This window comes from Cryptotermes secundus, unplaced genomic scaffold, assembly GCF_002891405.2.
Source record: "Cryptotermes secundus unplaced genomic scaffold, Csec_1.0 scaffold1674, whole genome shotgun sequence".
Lineage (NCBI taxonomy): Eukaryota > Metazoa > Arthropoda > Insecta > Blattodea > Kalotermitidae > Cryptotermes > Cryptotermes secundus.
The window spans coordinates 4,431-29,313 of NW_019720598.1; the positions used below are offsets into that span (position 1 = coordinate 4,431).

Consider the following 24,883-nt stretch of genomic DNA (forward strand, 5'->3'; position numbering starts at 1 on the left):
GCCAGCTGTGTGCTAAAAAGTCTCAAAATGCAATTATATAGAGTTGTTGTCAGTTGCATAATTTGCGACGGTGTAATTTCTTTTGGAACAAAAAAAGGTATGGTTAATACCTGTTTCGTTGCACATGCAGTGGTGGAACCACATGCTTTTCCGTCCTTGTAGGGATTAGGAGGGTTAGAAGGTATTCCGAATCTGTCCTCTCGTTAACTCGGCTTTCTCGTCAAAACTTTTCGCTGCCCTAGATGTTCACAAGGCTCTGACCATTCGTTCATTTTCTTTTTTTTAATCTTTTAAATCAAAATACATTGATTTCGGATACGTCCACCTATATTAATATTTAAATGCATTAATGATTATGTTATGAACTTATTAGAACTGTAGCTCATTCTATACATCTGCTTATCAGTGGCCAATATCACATTTTTTTATTTGTAAATAAAAAGAGTATGCTGCAGCCAGAAGATAAGCTATGTAGGATCTGAGATTCTCACAGCTGTGTTTATGACGAGTTCATGCTGGTTTCTTGTTTGGTTTGTTCTTAGACCCTGAAGATGAAGGATATACCGATGCGTTTTCTTTACCTTAAACGGATTACATGGCTTTATATATCCCAACAGATAAAACTATTTATGTGGGGATATTTTTAAAAATCTGAAGAATCCTTTTTAGGAAAATCGCCTTAACTTTACGCGATCTATTTAAATTAATATACGTCCGATGCTGCCATATTATCGTAGTCATGCAATTGATTATATATTTAACATGAACAGTGCTATTATTTCCTGGCTGCAGTCCGTTAGGAATCTTATTAATCCATCACGCGACGATTCCATACCGTGCCATATGTTGCCACCGTTAGTGTCGATAAAGTTAAGATACTTGTTGATGTCTATGTGGCCCATGGTCCCAATTTCATTATAGCTGTGGTAATATCTGTGGCCACTAATCAGTAATCTGTGATTTAACATACAGTTTACGAGTTTGTAACATCCGTAACAGGCGTGATCCGGTTTGGTTCGAATTAGTGGGCAAAGATCAGAAATGTTGTGAAGGACAGTTTAACTGTACATTTCTGATTTTGACCCATGACGCACATAGCACGCGTCATTTAGTTTATTACGCAGAGCAACATTTACTTGCAGCCAATCGCTGTTCTTACTGTTAAGTTGCCTACCTTCGTTGTCATGTACGGATTATTGAGTAGTTCAAAAAATTGTAGGAAGTTCATTGTGACAGCATTTAAGTCTGTTAATCTGTTTCATCATACAGCTCCTGATATTAATGAATATGAGGTACTGGGTCAAGAATCTCGTTGTTATGTTGTAGTACTGCAGAACGACGATTTGTATAATTTTTATGGTTATATTGGTAGTACTTGTTACTTCAAATTCAAATCCAAGGGCGTCGTAATTAGGAACTGTAGATGACGTAGTGACAAAATTTATTTGTTGGTTGTAACCGATAACGTATGCGACGCAATATAATTACAATTTCTTGCAGCATATCTTAATAATGTTTTCACATAACCCTGCATCAGATTATAAGGTTAGATATGGATTGTATGTGGGTTGAAGGAAGTGCAATTGTCTGGCAGTCTTACCTTAGAAGTGTTATTATTTCATGTGAAATACAATTCAAAATACGTATACAGAAAGGAGTGAGGTAGATAAGTGTATGCACTAAAAGACGGTGAAATAAATCATGGACGTATACAGGTTTGAATGAAATATTGTAATACTGTAGCTCAGTAGTCCAAGGACTATCTGCTTATCCATGAGGTCTTGGTTGATTGTTGGAGTTTTGAACAGATGGATAAAATAATCTAGTGTAAATAATGTGGTTTGAAGAACAGCCTAATTAGAGCACAAGACTTCCAGTTCAACAGAATCACAAATGAGTTTCTAATAAAGGTAGATGTTATTGACGCATTTTAATGCATCCAACTTTTACTTGTTAGAAAAATTTAATGACTCATTTTACCTACATATTCCAGCCAGTTTTGATAATTTAAAAAAAACATCCACCGATGTATGACCATGTGTTTGTTCCTAATGTTATGGATCAGTCTGTCTTGTTCATAAAATTGTAATTTTGTTTTCTAGGAAGCTATGAAAGCACTAAATTCATTACAGACCAATAGAGCTCTTTTAGAGGAGCTGAAAAAGGAAGCTAGAACATCCCATGTTACAAACATCAAGAAATTGCAACAAACTGTTACATTTTTAGAAAGGTATGTAGGCCTTAATTGTTAGGCTTTTGAAAAAATGCACCTCATCGGGACTTGAACCTGTGATCTTACAGCTTGTAGCATAGTGCTTCAACCAACTACATTACTGTGTGCCTCCAAATTATTTACATAATTTTATAAAAATATTCTGTATTGATTTGTGAACCTTTTACAAATATGAATCATATCTCGAGGTACCAAGCAAGATGGCTGAAGCACTAAAGATTCTGACTTGTATTTAGAAGATGATGGGCTTGAATCTCAGCCAGGCACCAACTTTCCTGACAGCTTTCATGTTATTTCCCAATCCCTCCTGGCAAATGCTGGAGTAATACCTCATAGTAGACCATGATCACTTATGTCCACAATCTTTTAAATTTATTAGTTACTATTGTTGCATCATCTGATGCTGTATATCAATAGTGGCCAAACTTAATGAACACTGGAACTAAATATCATTTTCAGAAGTTTTGGAGCCACAGACAGACATGGATTGGATGCAATTTTATAGGTGTATGCTTTCCACACAGCAGATTTTATATATTTAATCTATTTGTGAAATGGAAATTAATATTTTTCCACAAACCATCCTCTGCAGCTGATGGCCAAGTGTCCTACATAGGCTGAATTACTAACAGCGTCATTAATTACGCTACCAAAATAAAAAACCCAACAAACTCTAAACTTAAGGTAGGAACTGCTAATACGTCTGATTTGAGTTGCCTTTCCTTTTCATGTGTTCATAATAGTTCTGTGTAATAGTTGATATTTGTAATTTTATTGTTTGACTTTACATATAGGATCTGTATATTCTTTTAGATCTGGGGTAAGCCTAGAGAAGCTGGATGAATTGTCAGTGATTCATGTGTCTGGAACAAAGGGCAAGGGATCAACGTGTGCCTTCTGCGAGTCTATCTTGCGTCACCATGGTTACAAGACAGGCTTTTATTCTTCGCCACATCTTGTTGCAGTCAGAGAGAGGATCCGGATAAATGGACAACCACTAAGCCAGCAAGAATTTTCTAGATACTTCTGGAAAGTTTATAATTCATTAATAGAATTAAGGGTATGGAACATCATCTATTTCATGGCTTTTCAAAATGCAGTAATGCTTGCAAAGTAAAGACTTCACATTGATTCCAGTCAGTGATGTTAATCAAATCTGTGCCTTCCAAATTTTCTTAATGTGATGGAAATAAAATTGTATGCTGCGATATGTATTATCCTTTGTATATGAAAATTAGATGGATTGTTTGGGGCAACATAGTCAGTGTTTAAAAGACAACTGATACTTGAAGTGTTAGGCCAGTATACAGGATAGGTGCTTGGGAGTCACTGGTTATAGAGAAAATGAGATAAAATTTTGGTACGGGGGGACAGAAAGATGTGTAAAGGTAACCTGAAGGTGGATTATAAGGAAGTAGGTTATGAGGTTGGAAGGTAGACGGAACTGACTCAGAGTCATATCAATTGTTAAACTTTGCTGTTAGCATTACTGAATCTATCTGCTATTGAAGGGTCAAGTACTGAGTAACTATTTATTTTCATGTTATTTTTTCTTTCTTATTTTCTGCTTATAGGATATAGAGCTACTGCATGATTTATGTGACAGTTCTATTCTAAAAAGTGCGAATAATGAAGTCTCATAAATTAAACATAGTTTCCCCCATATAATCAAAGATGTCAGAGATTTACAAACGGTATCAGAATATTCTTGCTGTAACTTAAACTGATTGTCTTGTGCAGTACAGTGTGCTACTTTTATTATATTATTAATATTTATATAATTTCAATATGAATAAATTGTATAATATGTAGGAGCTATGCTACCGTCAACACAACAATCATGAATTTGCTGTTTTAACTATACACTAATTTGAGGCAAAGTTTTTTACATTGTGTTGCACCGATAAGGATCCATATTGGTATTTCAATAACTATACATATTCCTGCCTGATGATGGTTGTGTATGACCGAAACATGTTGCAGTAAAATAAAGATCTAAATGTAATACTGAAATATTTGTTGTGTTGACAGTAGCATAGTTCCTACATGTTATATATTGTCCGAGACACACAACAGGATGCAATCAGCGGAAAAGAAAAATGAATAAATTGTGTTAATGATTTTGAAAAATGACTGCGGACATCACTAAAAAATGGGATTGTATAATGTCCTTGAAATGTATATAGAAAACTTGTACAATTGAGCCAGAATTACTTGTCCAGCTTATTCACATACTCTCACACATGTGTTTGCACACATGCACACAGACTGTCTGTCTCTCTGTCTCTGACATTAAGAAACATACAGAGTGTCCAGATGAAAGGTATCCAAAATGAAATAATTACATTTCAAAAAGCATTTATTATACACATTTATGGGTTTCACCATTACAAAGGTAAACTGTCATAGTTTTTTTCTGAGTATATAACTTTCAGTAAATTTCAGTGTGGGCTTCCTTGGTGGCACAATAAATATCCAGATGATATTTGACCTCATTCCATGTTACTTGAAGCATGTTTGGTGTTACCGTAGCCATAGTGTCCCTCATGTGAGCTTTCAGGTATTGAAGGTTGTTGATCATAACCTGGTAGACAGTGTTCTTCACATAGCCCCACAAGAAAAAAATCCAGTGGGGTTAAATCTGGTGACCTAGGAGGCCAGGTGATTGGTCCGCCTCTGCCAATCCATCTCCCAGCCATTTCTCTGTCCAGGTGATTTCTAACATGGCAGAAATGTGGTAGTGCCTCATCTTGTTGGAAGTTAGTTTGAGGTGGTAAGTGGGACAGCTCCAGCATGTCCAAGTATGAACATCCGGTCACAGTCTTTTTCCAGAAAGAAAAACTGTCCAATCAACTTGTGCATTAAGCCAGTGCATACATTCACTTTGAGGCTGCCTCTCTCCAAGTCACTTGTAACATGTGAATTTTGACTGCTCCAAATCTTGCAGTTGTACCTGTTTACAACTCCATTAACATGGAATATTGCCTGGTCCAAGAAGCACACTTGGCAGAGGTCATCAGGTGATGGTTCAATTCTTTCTAGCATGTCCACACCAAAGTTTGTGTGTGCTACTTTGTCACTTGGTTTCAGTGCATGAATCGTTTAAATCTTGTACACTCTTAGGCAGAGCCTTTTGTGTAGCACGTCATGCATTGTTGAATGTGGAATTTGTAATTGAAACTAGCAGCACAAATTAATATGCACGGACTCCACTGGAATGCCTCTCTAACGCAATTTACATTTTCTTCAGAGGTCTCTGTCTTTCCATGACATTTTACATGCAACAGACTACCTTTACTCCTCAGTTTGTTGTCCCAGAACCAAATGCTTTTCCATGTTGGAGGTTGATGTCCATATTGCATTCTAAGATGATGCTGGGAAGGCATAAGAGATGGCAACTCTGCTAGCCGTAACATGCATTGAACCATTTTCAGCAGTATTGACATCGTTACTGAGCTTGCCAGAGGTTACCACCTGGCCCATTTGTGTAAGCCAGGCATGAAAAGGAACTTTCAGCATTTTCCTTTCTGATTACATAAATAAGATACATGTATGACAGTTAGTTTCTGAGATATAAATTTTTTATATTGATACCTTTCATCCAAACATCCTGTCTTAAGAAAACATATTTTAAATACTGTTAAATAATTTTATATGACAGAACTGTAAATTAATAATAAAGGATTAATAAGATGAACATTCACTGATACCGTGGAAGATGGCTTGCTAAATTGTTGAGTGGGTAATGTTATACTTGGGTAACAATTGTATAAGATGATGGTTGAAGACAGTAATGAAGCAGGTGATTGCAATGGTAAAAAGGGGATTGAATTGGGTGAACAAATAAGCAAAGCTGGGTTTTTCATTTGTGGCATTTGAAGTTAGGAACATTTCACTAGAAGTGTTTGATGGATCTGCTGGCCATGACTTCTTTAAAAGATCCATGTCTAGTTTCTTCCTAACCTCTGACTTCTCTTGCAACAGTAGATATATAGAAGAGGTTGTGCAGCTAGGCCGAATTTCCCCCTCGCCCCTTGCATTCCTCTGCATACTCTGTTCTCCCTTCTCCCTGCCCCTCTCAGTCAGCTTGCAAGCAACACGCATTAAAGCAAGTGCTGTTAATTAAATTTGACTCAAATTAGTTTGATGTATTAAAACAAAACACATTTCTGGAACCCGCATATATCGAAAAATACTTTTAGTTTGAAGCTTTTGTCATTGAACTGCACCCTTTGTATACATAAACTGACATTGCTTTTAATACGGGAATTAAAGAGCTTCCTGACAGTGAGTGTTTTGTATGAAAGTCGTTGCAAGTTATTCTTACTCTAATACTCCAAAGTTAACATGACTATTGCATGTTAAATGTTAAGGATAGAGTATGTTTTGTGAGGTTTTACATCAAATAGTGCCATATGTACAAAAGCAGACAATACTGATGTGTTTTCACAGATTGGGCCATAATATTTTATGTTTTCTAAGATACATGTTTATGAAGGTGAGCCATAGATTACTTCTTTGGATCAAACATGTAAATGTTGCTCTAATAATGATGTTATATATCCCATCTACTTCACAACAAATAATAATTGTCCCCTTCATTTAATATTTTATAGGACATAAGATGTTAACTGAAAGTAATTTTAGAGTTTACTTATTTGGGTGAAGCTTTAAATTTTATTTTAATAACGATGTACTCCCTCCCCCAAGTTCATAATTTTCCTGCTCAGGGAACATAGCACATACCTCAAAAGATTAACAGTTTAAGTTATTCAGGTTTATTATGATTATATTACATAAATATTGATACAAATGGCTATTGCTAAATTTGTAAAGAATACAACTGGACAGTCATTTAAAAGCAGAGAATAAATATGTTTAATTATATCAAAAGTACAAATCCTTAGAGAAACATAAATAGGAATGTGAATGCTGAAACTACAGAAATTTTTAGACCTTGAGTTTGTACATATGTGTCTCTGTAGTAAATTATACAGATAATGCTGTTATGCTGTTATTTCAATTTCATGTGAAAGCATCTTCCAACACATGATGATGGTAACACTTGAGACTGGTTTTAAAATGTGATTACACACTGGTGATGTACGTAACTTGTCTTTAATATACGTGGGTGGCCTCATTACCCTGCTATACATTGCAGTGGTGGTGACATACAAGCAACACTGTGTTATTAATGTCATGTCATAGTCATATTGGTTTCTTTAGTATGAAGTCATGAAGCATATTGTCATGCGTTGCTGTATGTCACAACAAATAACTTCACGCCAGTCTTGGATCTAACAAATTGCACACTTATCCACACTTACATAAGTCACAACTTCAGGATCCCAATTACTTCTCCTGCTGTAGTCACTTCCTGTCTTGATTCCATTCACTCAATACAACTCAACAACTCGTAAGTGCTAGCCTTCAACTCATACTGAATACTGCTCATAACCCCTACTCAATACTCGCTCAACACTGACAAATACTCTCGTTATGTAGCTTCCGCATTGACCACACAGAAATCAGCCTATTGCCCAGCAACGGACTCCATAGATAACACACTGCTGCTTTGCAACAGATATCAGGTATTGTTGTCAGGCGTGTTTACCGAGTGTCGTGCAGCAAAGGGATGAGTGGAGGTATGTGACGTCATTCTCACTTCCTGTTGCGCCATCCAAGTGTTCACATAGTTGTTGCCTAGCAACGTGCCGATACAATCCGCAACTCTCCCATTGCGTGCATGCCCCGAGGCCTCTGTGGCTCAACAGTTCCTACATAGAGCTGGTATGCCACAATATACGAGGGGGGACCCAAAAATAACCGGAATTTATTTTTGTTATTTTTTATTTTTGCATTTTTATTGAACTGTATATTAGTCCCCTTCAAAGTATTGTCCATGTGCATTAATGCACTTGTCCCAACGCTTTTGCCACTGCTCAAAACAGTGCTGGAATTCTTGAGGCTGGATACTGTTCAAAGCCTTTAGCGTGTTTTCTTTGACTTCATCCACATCACGGAATCGCTTTCCTTTCAGACTTCTCTTCATCCGTGGAAAAAAAAAAAAGTCCGACGGAGCCAGGTCGGGTGAGTAAGGTGGATGAGGCACAATCACCATGTTGTTGCTTGTCAAAAACTGTCGGACCGTCAAAGCTGTGTGGGCTGGAGCATTGTCGTGGTGAAGCAACCAGTTCCCATTTCTCCACATTTCGGACCGTTTTCATCGCACACTCTCTCGTAATCTTCGTAACACGTCCAGGTAAAAATGTTGGTTCTCTGTTTGTCCTGGAGGAACGAACTCTCTGTGGACAATGCCATTCACATCAAAAAAACAAATCAACATTGTTTTCACATTGGATCGCACTTGACGCGCTTTCTTCGGTCGTGGTGAAGTTGGAGTTTTCCACTGGCTTGATGATTGCTTTGATTCTGGATCGTACCCGTAGCACCAAGACTCATCGCCAGTCACAATTCTTTTAAGAAATTCTGGATCGTTCTGCACTTCACTCTTCAAGTCGCGGCAAACATTCACGCGGTTTTCTCTTTGGTCATCTCCGAGCAAGCGAGGAACAAATTTTGCAGACACCCGTCTCATGTGCAAACCTTCGGTTAAAATTCGCTGGACCGTGCTCCATGAGATGTTCGTTTCCTCAGAAAGTTGGTCAATGGTCTTTCGACGATCTTCATCAATTGCACGTTTGATTTTGGCAATGTTTTCGTCATTTCTTCCTGTCGAAGGACGCCCGGGGCGTGGCATGTCTTCTGTTGACATGTTGCCAGATTTGAAACGGGAAAACCACTCGTAGACCTGTGATTTCCCCAAAGCATCATCATTAAAGGCTTGCCGAAGCATCCCAACAGTCTCGGCTGCAGTTTTCCCTAACAGAAAGCAAAATTTCACGCACACTCTTTGTTCCTTCTGGTCGGCCATCTCACTAATCGCCAAAGGGTTGAAACAGGAACGCACACAACAGAGCACCACAGACAAACCACTTAACTCAGACTGACGCCAGCTCACTAACAGTCACGGGAGACCCCCAGCTAACACCACCTAGCAGCACAACTCGTAACTACAAAGCATGCGCGCGCAACAGGTCGGTTCCGGTTATTTTTGGGTCCCCCCTCGTATAATACACTGTGTAACTTATACAAGATTCCAGAATTCTGCATTAACTGACACTTCCATCTGTGACATTTGTATTCTTGCTACCACATTGTTGCATTGTTATGAGTGATTTCTTGCACTGTAACTTTCATTTGTTCTTAAATTATTTTGAGGGAAAACACAACAAAGTACATTTTGTATTGGATGCTGTTACTAAAGTATATTTCCCAAATTCAATTTTACAGGCAGCTGCAAATGCTTTCAGTGCTGGAGAGAAATGATTTAATGTTGTGTGTGTATAAGTTTTCATTTATTTTGTGCTTTGTGAAAAAAACATTTCACATGTATTTATAACATGCATACACAGATACCCACAGACCAGAATGCCATTAACATCTTCGTGCAGTTTACAATTAAATCCTTAAAACACTGTACAGAAAGACTTTGGCTGTTCATTTTTGTTATTATTGTTGTAGATGAGAATTATAACTTGTCAATTCTTTTGTTTCAGAAAACAGAAAATGACATGCCGCCATACTTCAGATTCTTGACTGTGATGGCTTTTAATGTTTTTTTGTCTGAGAAGGTGGATGTTGCCATTGTAGAAGTTGGAATTGGTGGAGAGTATGATTGCACAAACATCCTTAGGTAAACAGACTTCTATCTGACTTAGTTTTCTTTTTAAACAAAAATTGTTACATTATCATGAACACAGCCCATTTTCAAAATATGTGCAATACCTCATCCTCAGGAAGTCAGAAACATCTGTTTTACACCATCTTGAATACTGATGGCCATTTGACACTGAGGTGTACTCTACAAAAGGTGATGTTTGCTTGTTGGGTTCAGTTCTTTTATACTTCTTTTGGTGATGGTGTTGCATTAGGTACAGTTTTATTGGTTTAAATGGACCAGCAGTATGCCACAGGGTCTGAACATCGAGTCACTGTTATAACGAGATATTGAGCCAGGAAATTTCTGTTATGTTATAATTGAACATTCCAGTGTCTGTGTGATGTCATTTTTTAGTGGTTACGGCCCTTGTTATTGTAGCATGCAAGCAGGTATCACTTTATCCTTTGAGCCCAAATTAAATGGCTACATGACTATGAAGCTCCTGTAATTAGTATGATCTTCTAAATTGTCAAATTCTTGAATATTAGAAAATTGGTGACATCTTCATAAATGTTTAGTGTGAAGAAAACAAAAGTGCATAAATTGCTTAACAGAACAGAAAATATGCTTTTTCCTACTGCATAGTATACATAAAAATTGGTGACTCATTTTGAATGCAGTACAGTTTACCATTAGATTTTGTTAGTATGCAATATTACTTGGTGCATTAATTGTGCCACATTCAGATTACGTGTTTTATCAATATTGTTTATTCATAAATTAGATGTAATATGACCAAACTCCTCCTTGACAGACTAAGAGTCACTGAGATAGTTGAAATGCCTGCCATTTGTGGAACCATAGGTTCATTACCAAGTTCATAAGAACTTGTCACTAAACCTTTTCAGATGAATCCAGTGCACATCCTCGCACCCTATTTCTTGAAAATATGGTTTAATATTATTCCACCTGCATCTCAGTTTTACAAGTTCGGTCTTCCCTCCAGGCTTTCTGACAAACCCTTTTGTACCTGTCATACATACCATTAAGAATTTTATACACTTTTGACTTTATGTTTTTATATAGTAGATGGAGAGAGAAAGTTTTGGACTGAGTGGGTGGCAAGCATTTCCCAAATTTAATATACTCATGAATGTGATTACACGGCATGTCCACAAGCTGGGGATGGATGGTAGTTGCAAATATAATGAATAAGCTGTCAAGGACTGCCAGCAAAAGGTGGCCGCTCAACTTAATGGTTGGTTGGGAATGGGGCTATCAACTATTCACCGTAAGGAGGCCAGCATGTTACAAAATATTACACATTAAATAATTCTGGAGGTGACGTGTAATTGTTAATGAACACTTAATAATCCTGTCCTTAAGTTTTTATGAACAGTTGTATCAGTTAGTGTCATGGGTATGTGTGTCATCATAGTCTGCAGTTAGTTCCTAGCATGGCTGTGCCATAGCTCAAGCAGTTAGTTGCTGGTGGCCCGGGTTTGATCCCAGGTCTGGTCAAGTGGGATTTGTGGTGGACAAAGTGGTGTTAGGGCAGGTTTTCTCCGAGCACTTCGGTTTCTCCTTCCAATCTTCATTCCACCAATTGCTCCACAATCACCCTCACCTATCATCTGGGCCTGGTACAATAGGCCAGAAGTGGACGCAGTACAAGGGACTTAGTCCCACTCCACTAGCAATAAAAAAAAATAGTTCCTAGCAGCCGCTAGCAAAAATAAGTAAATGTTGATATTGAGTAGGTGGAGAATAGTGAGGAAGGTTAAGATTTAAAACAACAGTATGCCTTTTGGTAGAACTCATTAGAATGTAAAATCAAATGTGGTCAATGTCTTCTGTGTGCTTTTAATTTCATAAAGAAAATTCTGAACTGTAGGGCAGTAGGTTTATAAATCACATGGTCAGAATTGTTTAAAAAATGAATAAAGACTTTTGAACAATTATGTCTGTATTAGTTTGCCCATTCAGAAGGAACTGCATTGCAGTTTGTGGAACATTTCTGTTGTTCACTGCTTACACTTAATACCTCTAGGGTCTTCGATTCACACGTTATTTTTATGGCCTTCAGAACATAATTTTTGTTGGGGAAGACTGCATAAAGAAAGCTGTATTCACTAAAACACTGACCATCTTTGGAATGTCATGTAAGTAAAATTGTAGTACAGATATGTCTTGTTAAATGCAAAATCATGATTTTAATGCGCTCAACTAATTTAGACTGATTTCAGGTAGTAGTACCTGCTTTAATGTGGACTGCATGTTGGCTGATTGAGAGAGATGAACAAAAGGTGGAATGCAGTATTGTGTGGGTGGTGGAGGAAAAATGTGAGGTGGAAGGGAAAGTGTGGTCTAGCCATGCACCCTCATTTCTGCAACTGCTCCTGTTCCTCTTGAAGGGATAATAAAATCTTCAGTACTGTATTTTGTTATGGTCAATTTATGCAATTTCCAGTTTCACCCTCTGTGACTTTTTTTTGAAACACAACTCACATAAATTGAAGAGTACCTGTACAGTACTACTCAAACACAACACTGTGTTATCTTAAAACAAAAATTAAAATACATAACACCATAATGTAAACATTTCTTTTTTTTTCCCGTGGTTACTATGAAATACATGAAGTCTATGTATTCACTGTTAAGATTCCACTGCTTTTCTTATAGGGAAAAATTAACTCAGACTCAAACCCATTCATTTAATAGCAGAATTAACAGTTTTCCTGAGGTCTCTCCAAGAGGAACATTTGCTGTATTTATCTTTCTTTTCCTACCATGGACTGTTTGGGGGAAACAGGATGAGACAGACTCTTGAATATTTGGCTGTTACAAGTATATTATGGATTATTTTGAGAATGACTCAGTTCTGAGAGTACAAAATCTATGTTAACATTTATAAACACTATACCTTTTACATATTTGCATTGATTAGCAAATATATAGTTGTATGAAGTGAGAATAATGTTAGGCTTCTGTAGGTATGTTAGAAGCTCAGTGACATTCTCTGCCTTATATAGAACTTGAAGGCTCATTACCATAGTCTACCAGTGGACCCAGTTCAGAGTCAAATGAATCCTGTCCACATTCTTAAACCTTATTTGAGATCCATTTTAATATCCTCTCATCTGTGCCTAATTCTTGTAAGTTGTCTCTTCCCTTCAGGTTTTGTAACAGCATGCCCTTCCCATCTTATGCTGCTTGATTTGATCACCATAACATTTAGTGAAGGCTACAAATTATGAAGATCCTCATTTTGCAGTTATTTTTCCTCATCTTCCTAGTATTTTCTTTTGTTAGGTCTAAGTGTTCTCAGTATCTGTTCTCCAAAACATGTCATAGTCAGAGTATACATTCATGAACTTTCAAAATATTTTGTGGCTTATAGACAGGTTTCAACTGTTGGGATAACATCACTAGGCATTGACCACACAAGTTTGCTTGGAAGCACAATAGAAGATATTGCATGGCAGAAAGCTGGGATTATGAAACCTGGAAGCATTGCTTTTACAGCGGACCAACAACCAGCAGCAGCGTTAGAAGTGCTCAGACAAAGAGCATCTGAAAAGAAAGTAAGGCTAAGCTTATGGGAGATGAAGGAAGTACAGTGTTCAATTGAGGTGGAAATGTGCTGTTTACCATATTTTATAAGAGCTGGTGGAAGTGACCCCCCTTCAAGCATGTCTTGCAGCACAGAAGTCTTGTAACACATTCTGAAATTCATGCCCAATATCTGAAGCCATTACACTTGTTTCTTCATTCTAAAGAGCTTCAGTGGTGCGAGGGTTATTCTTGTGCACTTTTCCCTTCAGGTTCCTACAAAGATAAAAGGCACAGTAACTAGGATTAAAAGATGTAGTTGGGGAAAGTCTGCTGATGATTAGTAGGTTCTGAAACACCTGTTGTAGAGTGCAGTTGTCATCAGTATTGCTGTGCTGTAAATAGCCATATTTTCACTTGGTTGAAAAAGGGATGTAGTGTATTGCTCATCGCACAGATCTGAATTCAGTTTGTTGAAAAATGTAAGGCCATTGATTTTCTGCATACTTACAGCACATAACACCCCTACAAAGTATTAGCATTTGTTCAATGGTCTGAGAATTTTCTTGTTTCATATTTGTATATTTTGTGTATTTCCAGGTGTCTTTATGATTTGTGAGAACTGATCTCTAATCATGCTTAAAAGTCTTGAACCTTTTCTTTCTCTAGGACATTCCTCTTGGATTGTCTCTTTTTGCTGTAAACTGATTTGTGGTGCACCACTTTTTGCCATGCTTCATTGCAGACAACTGTGCGGGAACTAATTCTTGTGGGCATTCACAGTGAATCTCCAAATTAACTCTGTAATTTTTCCATGTTATGAAGGATCTGATTATGAAAGCTCACTGTTGAAAAATATACATCAATGCAGCAGTGGAACTCAGTCCTGAAGACAATATATATGAACAAGCACAGTCCAGTTACAATATGTTTGGTGACTCTGAATGACTCAATGTCATATCAACAAGTTAATGCAGTATTCACAGTGATCCTGCTTTCTTCTGATTTGAGCTCTCTGTATATAGACTGAGAAAAGAACAACTGACTTTTACTCATGGATCACTGTTTTAATAACACAATTGCTATTTGTTATTTCATTAACTAATACAGAAATCAGCATTTTTCATGATCACATTGCATTTATTTATTCTATTTGCCAAAAATATAGCAACATTCATTTCCCTACAATTCATACAAAATATAAAGCGTGGGGTGTGTACACATCATCATTATGCATACCAAATGTTGCTTGTGAGTGTTGACACTTCTGCTTTGTGTTCAGGAGATCTTTGGCACAAGTACTGATCTGGAGACCAACTTTCCTGATTGAGGTTTTCCTCATTTCTTCTGGGCAAATTCTGGTATATTGCCTTAACTTAGGCCATGGCTACTTCCACATGCTTTCAGATTCACTGTTCAGTAATACTGTCATTCAATGCTGTAAAAACTTGGCTGTTGTGGGCATCATAAATCAAACAAAAATTAAATTGTCATTGTTACATGCTGTTTCTCAGATGTTGCTAGAAAATTATTAATGATATATATATTTTTTTTTTATTGGGTGTAATGTGTGTATGTGTTTTAGAGGGTGTGCTATGTGGGACCATGTTTGTATCTGCCCTGTCTACTGTTATTCAGCTGTCCAGACTGAATAGTAATTGTCAGACAGCAAGGCAACAACAGAAAGGATGGATGCAGACTCATTCCAGCATGGCAACACACAGCTTCTCCTCTAAAATGTGAAATATATAGCAAGTGTCATGTAACTTCGAGCAATGCCAAGAGTAACCTTGAATGTGCAGAAGAAAAATTTCAGACTGGCTGGAGGGTGTGAGAAGTGACATGCGGCAGTGGAAAAACAAGTGTTAAGAAACTCCTCCACCACAAGCTATGCGCAGGATTTGAGTATGAATGCGGGGCCTTGTTCAAAGTTATGTGACACTGTCTATACAATGTGTGTTATGTAACAACCTGATTGAAATGTCTGAAGACTTCATGGCTAATAATCCATCTAGTTACAGCACGACATCTCAACCATGGCAATGGCATGTTAGAATTATGACAAATGTGACTTGGTTTATTGACACTTGTGTGAATGATGCACATGTGATCTGACCATAAGAACAAAACATTTAACACACAAGTCTGAAGGTGGAAAAAATCTTCATTCTGCCCTATTTGTTTCTTTCTTCAAGTATAATACGTGTATCATGACTTGACCCAAACAGAATTTAACACTGTATTTTTATTCTTTATGCAGACAGATTTTTTAAAATAACATTAAAAGTGGGTGTGTATAGACATAAGGAGATAAAGGACCTGAAGTTTGTATTGATCTGCATTTCATATATATATATAATATGAGTGAGAGCTGTTTCTTTTGTTTTAATTTCATGAGGATGTATTCATAATAGCAGCATGCCAGTGCTCTGGTATACTGTGAATGATGGTTACAGAAATATGGGATTGAGTTCAACCTCTTAACATTGTTTATAAGTCATATAAAGACTGTTTTATTTTAAAAGCTAGTGTTGTTCCAGAGCACCTTGCTCATTGCCCCACCACTGGAATCATATGATTGGAGTTCTTTCACAACACAACTGGGAACTGTAGCAAAAGTACAGTTGGTCAATGCATCATTGGCAATTCAGCTGGCAAATGCATGGCTCTGGCAACATGGAAGTGGTTTGTACTTTTTAATTACTATTTGAAGGCTTTTCAAGTTAGTGTTAAGAAACCCTCTTGTATTTTGCATATAACATAATGATATTTTTGTTTGAAGCAACTACAGAAGTTTCAGTCCTGCAACAATTTAAACAATTCCAAGTAACATGGCATTAGATTGTATGTTAGTTGTGTAACTTAACCAACATGAGATGCCTTTGCACTGCTGCTTGTACTGCAGGCAGAACTGAGATAGGGGGATAGGTAAAGTTTTCCCTGTGCTTAATTAGTTAAGTACGTATGGGGGAATGAAGGCATAGTTCCACCTTTCTTGACCTCGACACTAGATGGAGGTGAGCTTCACGCCCCTGCTGCTTTACTCCTGGGGAAAGAGCCCCCAGTACCTATTGGATAGGTTGGGTGGGCCCCACTGACAGTCTGGACACTGGGAGAAGAGAAAAATCTTGCACTCCTGGAACTTGAACTTAGGCCGTCCAGCCCATAGCCCGTCACTATACCGACTGAACTGGACTGATAGGAGGATAGAGTACAGTTTAATCTCACAAAATCACTTGATGTCTGATGAGAGTGAAGTTCATATTTCTCTTGACAATATGTTTGTTTTGAATTTGATCCATATTCCTGCTACAACGCTACAATCGGAATGCATCCATTCCTAGACAACAGAAGTGATGCAATATAGTAATTATAAAAATGAGTCTCCATGGTTACAACGAATTGTAGAAGCACTGCGTGACAATGGGAAAACTGAACTGTGGGAAATGGTGCCTGGTATCCGGTCCGAACAACACCTATATAAAGGAGGGAACATACCAGATATTTCAGAGTTGGATAGACCCGTGTGAACGCCAGAGTTGGAAGAGACCCACGTGAAGTTATCTGTTGCGCTGCATAGGCAACACATGACAATATTTTATTCTGTACCCAGAAGTTTAATGTGTTGTGTATTTCTTACAGGGGTTTTTACTGTATTACTAACATGATGTGAATTTATTGTGACAGGCGGACATCCACCTGCTGATGTAGCACTGAGAAGAGAGCAGAGTAGAGTGTCAGAAGAACAGGTACCTGTATCACCAGTATTTCAAGTATCTTTTAATATGGCATCGGGCCTGAAATTTTGCACCTGGCCTGGTAGGAACCAGATCATCAGTGAGGGGTTGGTACATTACTTCCTGGATGGTGCTCACACCAGTGAAAGTCTGTGGCTGAGTATTGACTGGTTCATTCAGAATTCACATGCAATTTCTAAAAAGTAAGTTGTATTTTGTGCAGCATACTGTACCTAGGTCTGATGTTCAAAAACATAAAAATCAGAATATACAAAACTAATTTTGCCTGTGGTTCTGTATGGGTGGGAAACTTGGTCTCTTACATTAAGTGAGGAACATAAGACTGGAGGTGTTGAGGAGAATATTTGGACTGAAGAGAGATGAAGTGACAGGAGGTTGCATAAAACTGCATAATGAGGAGCTTCATAACTTGTACTCTTCTTGAAGTATAATTACAATTATGAAGTCAAGCAGGACGAGGTGGGCAGGGCATGTAGCACAAATGGGGAGAAGAGGAATGCCAGAAGGAAAGAGACCACTGGGAAGACCAAGGTGTAGGTGGGTGAGCAATATTAACATAGATTTAAGAGAGATAGGATGGGATGGTATGGATTGGATTGATCTGGTTCAGGATAAGGACCAGTGGAGGGTTCTTGTGAACACGGTAATGAACCTTCAGGTTCATGCTGTGAAATTCTTGAGTAGCTGCAGAATTGATGGCTCCTCCAGAAGGGCTCAGCTCCATGAGTAAGTAACTAATACTGTACTTAGGCGACTATCTTTTGTGAATATGGCTACTTATACCAAAGTAACCAAATGTGAATAACAGGGGAATTCAGCCAGAACACTTGCAACATACACTTCCATTTTCAATGATCCATGGACAGCTTAGTTTTAATAGCATGTTTCATCATAGTACAGAGTACTGTCCATTGCATTTTATGTTATGTCACTGCCTAAAATTGGGTCATGGTGTTAACAGATATGCAATGAAATATTGTCAGTATCTTTTTGGGGAAGTTAACAGTTGCTGAGCTAGTCAGATTCCCATTGCAGCCTTGCCTGCCGATTACAACCATTCCGCCTTTCTTCAGAATTAAATTTTGTATAATTAACATGTCAGGTCAGATATTGCAATTAATCTCCATTATGGGTTCCTGTAGGCAAAACTGATAGCATTTTAATATCTTTGTGCCTACTCTGTTTACTTTTCTGTACTTGATACCACAGTCTTATTTTCTGTCTCAGTACAGTTGGTTATACTTAGTCTAACTTCCCATTCCCCTGTTTCAGCTTTGTGCTTCTTCAAAATCTGTTACTTCCAGACTGAAGTCTTACATACCATGGCCTCTCATATCTTGCATTTCTTTGTTTGTTTTTCTCTTCTCTGCTAGTTGCATTTACTACCTCCGTTCTCATCATGTCTTTTATCCTCCCTATTTTGCAACTAAAACTACTCACCCACTCCTTTAAACTATTATTTTACGAGCAAGAATCAGTAAATAGGTCACAGGTGGAGGTAAAACAGCTCTAATTGATGTAATAGGTTTTCTGTGTGTATCACTAGGTAGCACAGTCCAGCTTCATGACAGTCTAGGTAGCTTAAGTTAAGATATAACGGGAGACTGCTGTAATATAATAAGATGCATATAAGAATGTGCTACAGAGGGCCAGATGGATATTGCCTAGGCCTTTTTTGTATTTGCATTTATTTTTCACAGTAAAAAAAAATAGGTAGAAGATGTGCATGTTCAGAGGCTTGTTTTAATAGTCAAAACGGCAACTGTGCTTGAGGATGTGCTACCGAAGAGCAGCATTCTGTTGTACGTTTTATGTGGGCAAAAAGACTCATGTAAAAGATATTCATAAAGAAATGTTTCCTGTTAATGGTGGGATATGCTTATCATGTACAGTGGTTCACAGCTGGGTCAAGGAATCTTTCGAAAGTTGCAGATGATGCCCGATCAGGTTGCCCTGTTTTAGATTGCAACAGAAGCAACTGTGCAGCAGGTGGAAGAGTTGATTCAAGCTGACAGGATAACAATAGACCTTGTAGCAACTGCACGAGGGTGTTCCCATGGTTTAGCATGCAGCAAGATGCATGATCGATTGAAGTTTTGGAAAGTGCACGCAGGAGGTGCACAGAGAACTGAATGACTGAGAAGTAATGAACCAAATGGGTATGTTTTTTTCAACATCTCTTGATTGATTGATCAGTAACTGTCAGATGACAGGTCCACAGTCTCTTCCAAAACAGTTCCTCCACTTAATGTGATCTTCTGTTTTTGGAAAGAGACTGTCCAGGAAAAGTGATAATGTGGTAGTTTTTCCATTTGCTTTCCACATCGCAGTACAGCAGCCGTTCAAACCACTCTGGTCACGCCTGTTGCTATACGAACTTGAACCATCTCGAGCATCATTTGTTCTGTGCTTCAAGTCGCTGCTGATGACGCTGCTTCCGGCATCAGTTTTTGGTTTTTGGTGTCTCTCTTCGTCTGATGCCTACCCTTTGACCTGTCCAGCAAGGGAGGCCCTGCCAGTAGCTACGCTACCGCTGGTATAGCTCTCAGGGTCCTTGGCATACTCAAACCCCCTCACCACGAGACACCAACGAGGGGGAACATCTCTTATGGTATGCATATAAAGAAGAAATGCTTAACAGGATTGTTACTGGGGTCGAATCATGGATGCATTACTACCAACCCAAATCAAAGCTTTCTTCAGTGCATTGGAAACATTCCAGTTCACCTTCAACCAAACCATTCAAGGTTATGACATTGGCTGGGACACAATATTTTGGGATTCTCAGGGAGTACTATTAGCCCATTTTTGGAAGCATGGTGAAAATGTGAATTCTGTGTCATACTATGAAATGAAGTTCTGTTGAAGCTTTGGGATGCAATTCGCATAAAACGTCCAGGCCAACTGGCAAGAGGGGCACTGCTTCATCATGACAATGCCAGACCCCATACAGCCTCAACAACCCACGAGAGAATTCAAGAACTACAGTGGGAACTACTTGAATGTTGCCTTACAGCGTGGACTTGGTCCATAGTGACTTCCGCCTATTTGGTCTCCTAAAAACCACTTTGGTGGCAAACATTTTGCTGATGATGAGGTTGAAAGGGAGGTGCGGAAGTGGCTGAGACAACAGCCAAAAGACTTTTATGCTGCAGGTTTCAGTGCACTGGTAAAGTGATGGGACAAGTGTATCAATGTTGATAAATAAATGTTTTCCCCAGGTTTGAATATCACATGTTTTACATTTTATATCAATTTGTGACCTATTTACTGACTCTCCCTCATAGAATATAGTTTTCCCTGTAGGTTTACCATAGTACAAGATGGGTTATCTTTACATTTACATTCATATATTCAGTATTTTTACTAATATCATATACCACATCTGAAATCTGTTCTTAACTATTACTACAAATGATGTGTGCATCCACAGTCTAAATGACGTCCAGAAACCATGGCATACCTTGAATTTTTGTAGCCAGAGACAGTATTTCCATTTGAAGCAGAAAGTCTCTATGGCAAAATTATGGACTCATATTTGGTAGATAGTGCATGAGTCAGTATGAAATTGCTGAAAAAGCATAGAAACTGCTCCAGAAATATAGAACTGGAAAAATTTCATAAGGTATGATGGTAAAGGTAAAAAGATATTTTCATATCTATATGATATACTGGGTATATGAATTCAAGACATGCCATTTTTTCTAAAAAAAAAAATTGAATCCTGTTTGTTTTCACAAATTTTTCTTGATGAATGTAAAGTGACCCCATATTTTTTAATGAAAGCAATTTTAAAAAATTGTTATATCATAGTTTTGTCAATACTTCATAAATGATTTTTGTAATATGATTAGTATAACACCCATTCAACAAGAAGTCTCAAGAAAATGTGGATCTATACATCCACTCCCCCACACATCATGGCATAGTGCTTAATTAGTTAAGCACAGGGACAACTTTACCTCTTTACCTTAGTATAACACCCATTCAACAAGAAGTCACACCAATTTTATAGATTGGTATTATTAACTTCCCCTGCTTTCATCTGTATTTCTTTTCAGTCTATCAAATGATATGTCAAGGCTGACATTTAACGCCATCTCCCATGAATAGCATGCAGAGGTAGTTGCTCATAAACTGTTATCCACTACGAGTATACTACACTTAACATATCCACATGAAAATAGTGTTACTACTTACAGAATAGACATAATACACTGAAACAAAAGAGTGCTTGCTTGTTAATGACCTACTGCATAACTTACGAGGTCTGACAGTAAAGTTCGTGAACTTGCCACCGTGTTTGCCATGGCAGCAGTGGATAGAAACCTCAATATAGTTTAATGACATTGGCATATCAGCATTTCACAGTCATGTTGTTGATCTATGGCAGTCTATCTCTAAGTGGTGTCTATTTTTGTCTATGTGTTTTGGTGTGCCATCATGAGAATGTCAGAACGAACATTAAATTTCCTGTTAAACTTAGCAAGAGTGGAAGCAAAATCAGAGAAATGTTAGTACAAGTTTGTGGGGATAATGCTGTGAAGAAAACCAGCAGTTTACAGGTGGGTGACACGGTTTTCTGAGGAAAGAAAAAGTTGTCACTGACAGAGAGATGACAACCAGCAGTGAGCAGAACTGAAGAAGATATTGCAAAAGTTTGTCAAATTATGAATGAAAATCGGCTGTCAAGGAGCATAGCAGAGCAAGTTAATATCGACAGAGAAACAGTTAGGAAAATCTTAATTGAGGATCTTGACATGAGGAAGGTGTGTGCAAAAATGGTCCCAAAGGACCTGCTCACACAAGTCTGTCTGGGAGGGAGTTTTTAGCCAGTAAACAAATAACTGCGCTAAACACCCACCCTATTCACTGGATGTAACCCCCAGTGACTTTCTTCTGCTTCTGAAGATAAAGGAATATTGAAAGAAGCATTGATGACATCATGAGTAATATGACGGCAGCTCTGAAGGCCATTCGACAAAACCAGTTCCAGAATTGTTTTGAAGGGTGAACTAAACACTGGCATCAGTGCATAGCTTCCCAAGGGAAGTACTTTGAAGGTGACCACAGTGATATCCAAAAATTAGGTTTGTAGCACTTTACCATGATGAGTATGCGAACTTTACTGTGAGACCACGTGTATTCATCTGACATGTTAATGTTCAGCAGTTAATGTAATTTCAGAGCTTTCATTTTGCCATTACTTTACTTTTTTGTACACAGTATATAGAAGGATCTGATCTATTTTGTTAGCATTTTCATGTCATTTGATTTGGTATAGTTAGCCCATTCTCCTGGTTTTTAAGTAGACAGAACAAACATCAGTCCAGTAATGTTTCCAGTGAAATCCAGACAAACATGTTGATCAGCCATAAATTTTCATGTTGCATTACTTTATTATTATTTCGGTTATTTGTGGCAGGTTTTTTTTTTTGTTTTGTTTTCTTTATTTATGTATTATAATTAAGCCAAATATTTGGGGAGGGGGAGTAGAATAAGATTAACTCTTTGGACTAAGGTTACATTGCCACTTTAAAGTTTCCATTCTGACTTGCAACAGCAAATGTTTCAACAACATAAACTTGCCAGGTGTATAGTATTTAAACCTGTGTTAGAATTACTTTTGACTTATTGCACTCATAGTAGTGTATGCATATTAATCATACTACTCTCTCAAACAATTCTTTATGAATATATTCCTTTATTTTATAACTGTTTATTTCAACAGTATAATCACAAAAGAAACCAAATGAATGAAGCCCATGGCCAGTTTCATGTTATGTATTAAGAGTGTTGGTTGGATCACAGAAAGTAATGGACAGTTTCAGTGACTGTAGGCCCAGTTGTTTTATTTAAACAAAGACTGCTAGTAGAATTACTGTGCTCATTGCTTCTAGGAACACTCCTTATCGTGTTCTGATATTCAATTGCACTGGAGACAGAGATCCTAAGGCACTTCTTTTACCACTGTTGGACTGTGACTTTCAGCTGGTCATTTTCTGCCCCAACACAGTTACAACCAGTGTTGATTCCAGCTCAGGTCTGTAAAGAAACATGTAACTAAATTTATTAAACTTAATTAATAACTTCTTTATTGCAATATTTCATGTGCATTGTAATTTTCTTCAATCACAGATCAGGCCAATTACAAGATCAATATGATACAGCAGCTAGAGAACTGCAGGAGGATTCAGGAAGTTTGGTATGAACTCCAAGAAGAAAATGTAAAAAATAAAACCAGATTCTTCAATGTCCTCCATCCAATATACATTCGAAATAATGTTCCTAAAAATCTACTTGATTCCTGTAATTCAGTCAAATCAAAAGCAGAAGTGAAACTCTTTCCATGTGTGTCAGAAACTCTGGCTTACCTCAAAAAGAAAAATGAAGATGAAAGCTGTGAATTTCACATATATATCACAGGCTCTCTCCATCTAATTGGATGTGTACTAAGTGTCTTGGATCCAGACCTAACATTGGCCACTTCTCAGCTGTCAGAAGGCATTGGTGTTTCAGCAACTAACGGTACAAATATGGTGGAAAGTTACAGCAGTTAACAAGAGCTGTGTGCAATGTAGACTTAAGGAAGTAAGTGTATATTGTATAACCAGAGCTGAAGAGTGATTGCCAAGGAACGTAATGATTTTGCTAGATTGTAAAGTATACAAAAGGAGAGGGAATATGGGTGAATCTGATGGATTTGTTACATTACTTGGATACAGTATATTAAATTGTATTTAATATACAGGGAGTTTCACGACTTTAGGTCATAATTGCAGGAGGTGATTTCCTAGGTCTTTGTGATCGAAGAAGTTCATATAAACATGTGTCCGATTTTGGACAGATACGGAGTTATGACCGTGTTAAACTCAGAATAGAAGGTAACGATTACTGACAATAAACGGAACAAAATAATAAACCAGCATAATACATGATACATTTAAAGTTTGAATGTAAAGTTAACTTCGTAAAATTACTTTTAATTTGAATTTATTGGTGCTTAAAGCTGGTTTTCGAAAATGTCGCTGCTGGCCGCAATGCAGGCTGCTGCTCGGTTGTGAACCGCGCCGGACATACCAACCTACCCTGCTCTCAAGTGTCGAGATAACGAGAACTCTCTCTCTGTAGCTGGCTAAAAATAGCGACCTGCCAGCTGACATATGCGGTTCATACGAGGGCGTGTACGGGAATGAAAAAATGGTCATAACTCCGTAACCGTCCAAAATCGGACACATGTTTATATGAAATTTTTTGATCACAAAAACCTAGGAAATCACCTCCTGCAGTTATGCCCTAAAGTCGTGAAACACCCTGTATAGAAAAGGACACACGAACAGACTCCTCTTAGACAATCTTGCATTTATCTTCAGCCATGAACAGCATCTTGCTTTCTCAGTACATTCCAATGTATTTTAAATTTTTTAAAATATTGTTCCATATGTATTTTATCAGAGCCATTCTTGGCATTTGACAGAAATGCAGCAAATTCAATTTCTCTATGTTTTAACAAAGAATGGTTATCAAAGCCCAGAAGGCTAAAGCTGTGGATGCAGTTTGATGATGTTAGCATGAAGAATGCTTAGTTAGGTCCACCCAGTCTTAACCTCAGTACTA

The 24,883-nt window shown here is 37.8% G+C and overlaps 1 protein-coding gene across 6 annotated transcripts; it reads left to right on the forward strand.

The window, feature by feature from the left end:
* LOC111870488 (folylpolyglutamate synthase, mitochondrial) lies at nucleotides 1-24,065 on the forward strand. Of its 6 annotated transcripts, none has more exons than XM_023862846.2 (9): nucleotides 1-97; nucleotides 2,103-2,230; nucleotides 3,047-3,293; nucleotides 9,853-9,989; nucleotides 13,357-13,540; nucleotides 16,049-16,193; nucleotides 17,196-17,448; nucleotides 23,167-23,309; nucleotides 23,405-24,065. In XM_023862846.2, the coding sequence occupies exons 2-9, from the start codon at nucleotides 2,109-2,111 to the stop codon at nucleotides 23,824-23,826; spliced, it is 1,653 nt and encodes a 550-aa protein (XP_023718614.1). In that variant the 5' UTR covers nucleotides 1-97; nucleotides 2,103-2,108; the 3' UTR covers nucleotides 23,827-24,065. The 6 variants fall into 6 exon arrangements, with proteins under 6 accessions (XP_023718614.1, XP_023718623.1, XP_023718591.1 ...); XM_023862855.2 differs by lacking the exon at nucleotides 1-97 and adding an exon at nucleotides 978-1,160; XM_023862823.2 differs by lacking the exon at nucleotides 1-97 and adding an exon at nucleotides 1,167-1,292.
* The last annotated feature ends 818 nt before the right edge of the window (nucleotides 24,066-24,883 follow it).

What these genes read in the sequence shown, in the direction of transcription:
- LOC111870488 (XM_023862823.2), top strand. Translation starts at nt 1,185, where the DNA reads ATGTACGGATTATTGAGTAGTTCAAAAAATTGTAGGAAGTTCATTGTG. An exon ending in TCACATGCAATTTCTAAAAA is followed by an intron (nt 17,449 to 23,166) that starts GTAAGTTGTATT and finishes CATTGCTTCTAG; the next exon opens with GAACACTCCTTATCGTGTTC. An exon ending in CAGTGTTGATTCCAGCTCAG is followed by an intron (nt 23,310 to 23,404) that starts GTCTGTAAAGAA and finishes CTTCAATCACAG; the next exon opens with ATCAGGCCAATTACAAGATC.